We start from the raw sequence: 4,983 nt of genomic DNA, 5'->3' as shown, positions 1-4,983 counted from the left end.
ATCGTCAGGAGCGGTACAGGAAAAGCAAGTAGCCGATCAAAGCTTTCAACAAAATCAGTACTCGGGGACTTGGTATATTCCACCAACGTTGGACTATTCTCTAAATCTATATCATCCACCGCCTCCTCCACCTCTGCCATCTCAACTCAATGAGGAGCTGCACATGGGTCCTAAGGTAGGTGCTTATTGTATATTAAAAAATCTGGTGTTCGCATAACGCAATTTTCACTTATCACTTGACATAAAATTTATCATTGTACATTTTTTAAAATTTAGGATGACAATCCCCTTTCTGTATATTTAATATTGGTCCCACTTGTTCCATTCACCTCCTGGAAGTATATATTTAAACGTGTAGAGAGTTTTAAGTATCTAAGTTCTATGATATCTAGAAAAAAATAAATTTATGAGAAAATAAAAATGAGGTTAAAGATGAAAAATGCTTGTTATTATTCATTTTCGAAATTGGTTAGCTTTATTATCCAGAAACTTAAAAGTTAAAATTTATAGAACTATTATCCTTCCCACTGGCCTGTTCCACTAAGGGAAGAAAAGCACCTTAAGGTTTTTGAAAATTAAGTATTGTGTAAAATATTCAGAATGAAAACGGATGAAGTAACCGGAGAATTCAGAAAGCTACACAAAGCTGAATTGACGGAATTGCATCTGATAAATATAATTGAAGTTATTACATCATAGCTAATATGATGGACATGTAAGGTTTTAGAGCTCAATAACAAAAGAATCCTAAAAATGTTAATTAACACTGAACCAATGAGTGAACATCCCAGGGGCAGACCAAAGCATAGATAGGAGAATTCCATTAAGACAGATCTTCTAGATTTGGGTTTGGACTGGCGTCACTGCATGGATGTATGTTTAGCTGATGTCCGGTGGGGAAGGAATCTACAGGTAACCAAACTATTCTAACCATGGTGGAAGGTCAAGTTTTCATTTCATGTAGCTGCCATAAAATAAAAGTTAACCTCGTAGGCTGGATTTGAACTGCTGCAGTAACAAGGCACAATAAATAAATATTGATATATTGATTGCATTTGATGTAAATCAAATTTAACTGATCCTAATTCAACTCAATTTTATCTGACAATAGTGAGCTAATATATTTTTTTTTTGTTGATTGTTGTTTTTATTTAGTACTGTAAATTATTTTAACTTTCAGCTAAAATCTAAACATCGCTCCCGTTCTAACCCTGGGCTAAACAAAAAAATGGTTAGCCCAAACAGTTCCTCTAATTTGGTTCAAGGGGACGTGAATACGAGAAGCCTACAGTCTTTGTCTTCTGTTACATCTACTCAGCAGCAGCAGCAGCAACAACAGCAGCAGCATCAGCAGAATACGGCACTTCTACAACAGCTATTGACATCTAGTGAGATAAACAGAAAATTTGATCAATTTACGTTTTTTAGGAATCGCCTTGTTTTATAATACATTAAAATTTTCAGGCTCTGGTGGTAATTTGTACAACTTGCTGGATTCTGGTACTAATTCTTCCAAACAGTCTGCTACTCACAATCAGCAGTGTGTTGAAGTTTCTGTGCCATATATTCCATATGATTCAATCGAGAATCAATTTTTATATCAATCTCAGCAAAGGTACCTCCTTGATTAACTACATAACATTATTTAGTCAAGAGATTGGATGGTATCTTAAAGTGGTTTTACATGATCTGACTTGACAATGTAATCATAAACAATACATGAGCTGACTTGCTGTATATCGGACAATACAAATGCATATGCGTTATAATCATATTATCACGATTATATGAGCATACCTTATCATATAATCGTACTAATATTTTGATTTATTTATAACAATAAATAATAACAATCAGATTGTTACGGTTTATCATAGCATGTAAACATGCCTTAAGGAATACTTTTCTGACATGAACGACGTCTTGTTAGATAATGTAAAACCATTTTTAATCAAATCCTTGAAGATAAGAAGTTAGAACCCACATAAAAAAGGTTTTAAATTACTTTGCCTCTTATTAAAATATAGGCATGATTCACAATCAGTACAACAGGTAATAGCACTGGCACTTCATTTTTTCCTGCTTCTTTTTTTGATTTGGGTTCCGGTAGTCCCAAGTTAAATTATTATTAAATGTTATAATGAATAGAAAAATAATAACTTAGGTTAAAAAATGGTCATAAAATTGATGAAGTGATAAAAATAGCACTTGATCACAATTACATCTATGAGTTCTCTCCGAACAATACACTCAGGTATCCAGTCGCTTTTAATCCCCTTTGCTGATATTTTAGTAGCAGTGAGAGGGATTAACCCGACATTATGTCCATCGTTCATTAAACTATACATATCTCAAAGTTTTTTTTATTACAATCTATCTTATGAATTTACTTTAAATAAATAGGTTATTATAATTTTATGAGGAAAAGATGGTCATGGGGTGCTATCGGTGGAGTAATAATAAATACAAATAAGTGAAACTTATTTTATTTTATTTGTGCCGACATTTCAGCCTAAAGTTCAGGGATAAAAATAAATGAGTTAGTATCCTGGGTCCCATTATCTATAAAATTTATACAGCTGATATTCTAACACAGTCCTGATGACACATTTGTACTGTCTGTAAACAATGACCTTACTAATGCATCACATCAACTCTGCAGTCAAACATAACATCCATTGAAGGATGGTGTAATAACTGAAAAATCAAAATAAATCCCATCAGATGACCTTAACTCTCCATCATAAACCTCTACTCTCCTACCCTACTGTACCTTTTTTAAGTATCCCACTAACGCTTATTGAACAGATTCGCTACTTTGGATTCCATCTTGACAAGAGACTTATTTGTAATTCCCCGATAAGACTGAAACAACAAGAAACTGCAAGTAGATTCTGATTATTACAGCACCTACTTGACCAATTCTCTAAACTTCCCATTTACTACAAAAACCTCATAAACACTGTGATAATCCAAATAATAACTATTGGGATGTTCAGAATGGAGCTTTAGGGCTCCACCAAACCATCAAAATCCTCCCGTATCCAATCCTTAATGCTCCTTATTACATCACAAATAAACTCATCTATAAAGACCTCAGCATCCCATTCGTTGGATATATAACCCAAAATAGATATACCTCCTTTCATTCTAATCCTTATCCATCCAAACCCGTTAGTTCTTAATCTCTCCTCCTTAACAATCCCTGATAAACCTTCAAGGCATTTGAAAAGAAGATGGCCTCAGGACCTTCTAATTTTAAGCATTGATTGAAGTACCATCATTGGGTGGTTCCTTCCCAAGATTATCATGTGTTCTAAAATATTCCTTACATTTACTTATTGTATTTTTTTTTTTTAGCAGTAAATTTTAATAAATAAATAAAAAAAAACAATGAGTGAAAACCACAATAGAAGTGATAATCAAGAAAATAAGAAGACGACAATTAATAATAAAAGAAGATGATTGGAATAGTAAGAAGATAACATTGAATGATTATATAAGAAAATGAAAAAATGTTTTAAATGTATTTTATTATTCACATTGAGGACTGTTTGATTTTATTTTTTTTTTTTTTCTTAGTTCTTCAATGTTTCTTATATTGTATAAATTTTTACTATTCCTTTATTGTACACCATCTTTTCATATTATTAATTATTATTTTCTTGATTTTGCCGTTTTTATTATTTTTCATTCTATTATGGTTATTAACTCACTTGTCTTTAGCCCTGATGAAAATATGAATTTTAGGCCTTAATGTTGGTTCAAATAAAATTAGTTTCACTTATTTATTACTACTCCACTGACGCATCCATGATCATGTTCTCCTCATATTGAATCTACAGTCAACAATAAATATATGATGGTGGTTTAAAAAGTTCTCAGAATTACGACTAGATGTCAATGTTAGAGCAACGAGGTTCCCGCCCAATAATCACACTTCCTTTGTGAGTGAACACGTGGCGTGAATGGTAGTGATGACTCTTTGTTGTTATTTTATGCGTAGTGATTTGTGACAATGGAAAAAACAGATTTTGATTTTTAGCAGTGGTTAAGTACTTTGTAAAGAAAAATATGAAAGCAAAGAAAATTCATGCTGACTTTCAGAACACACTGTGGGACTCTGCTCCTTCATATTCGACTGTTGCCAAGTGGACCAGCGACTTTAAATTTGGTCAGTAGAGCTTAGATGATGATCCGCATAGTGGACGGCCAAAAAGTGCTACAATCCCAGAATTTATCGCTAAAGGTCATGGAGGATCGTCAATTGAAAATGGGCGAGATTGCTGAAGCTGGAGGGATGTCATCTGAACGGGTATATCACATTTTAACCGAAGAATTGGGAATGAAAAAATTATCCGCAAGATGTGTGCTGCGGCTCTTGACATTGGACCATAAGCGCCCAACAATGGGCGTTTTCAGCACAACCAACAAGATTTTTTATGCTGGTTTGTGACTATAAATGAAACTTGGGTCCACTACTATACCCCAGAGACAAAACAGCAGTCAAAGCAGTGGAAACATGCTGAATCACTACCACCAAAGAAAGCAAAGGCATTACGTTCAGCAGGAAAGATCATGGCCTCAGTTTTCTGGGATCCAAAAGATATTCTGCTGAAGATTATCTTTCTACTGGCTAAACAATTACAGGGCAATACTACAGAAACCTCCTAAACCAACTACAGGAAAAGATATGCAAAAAAAAAGTCTGATTTGGCTAGGAAAAAAGTCATCTTTCATCAGGATAACGCCCGCCCGCACATAAGTGCTATTGCCATGGCAAAACTTCATGAATTGAGGTACAAATTGTTGCCACATCCACCTTATTCACCTCATTTGGCACCACCAGACATTCATGTCTTCCCCAAGCTGAAAATTTTCCAAGGTGGACGGAGATTTCCTACAACAGAAAAACTGACAGCCGAATTGGAGAGGTATTTTACAGGCCTGGAGGAATCTCATTTTCGAGTAGGATCAAGCCAT

General features: G+C 34.3%; 1 protein-coding gene across 1 annotated transcript in view; it reads left to right on the top strand.

Annotated features, from left to right (window-relative positions):
- Nucleotides 1-4,983, top strand: part of Mondo (MLX interacting protein mondo) — a gene marked incomplete in the record, with an annotated part of 32,327 nt that overhangs the window by 8,429 nt on the left and 18,915 nt on the right. Inside the window, 3 exon segments of the mRNA XM_067044748.1 lie at nt 1-175; nt 1,181-1,388; nt 1,465-1,615. Of these exon segments, the coding sequence (XP_066900849.1) occupies nt 1-175; nt 1,181-1,388; nt 1,465-1,615 (534 nt within the window).

Source organism: Halyomorpha halys, unplaced genomic scaffold (genome assembly GCF_000696795.3).
Source record: "Halyomorpha halys isolate HHAL.00 unplaced genomic scaffold, Hhal_1.1 Scaffold2548.1, whole genome shotgun sequence".
In the NCBI taxonomy this organism is placed as follows: Eukaryota; Metazoa; Arthropoda; class Insecta; order Hemiptera; family Pentatomidae; genus Halyomorpha; species Halyomorpha halys.
This window is presented reverse-complemented; position numbering and strand designations above follow the sequence as displayed.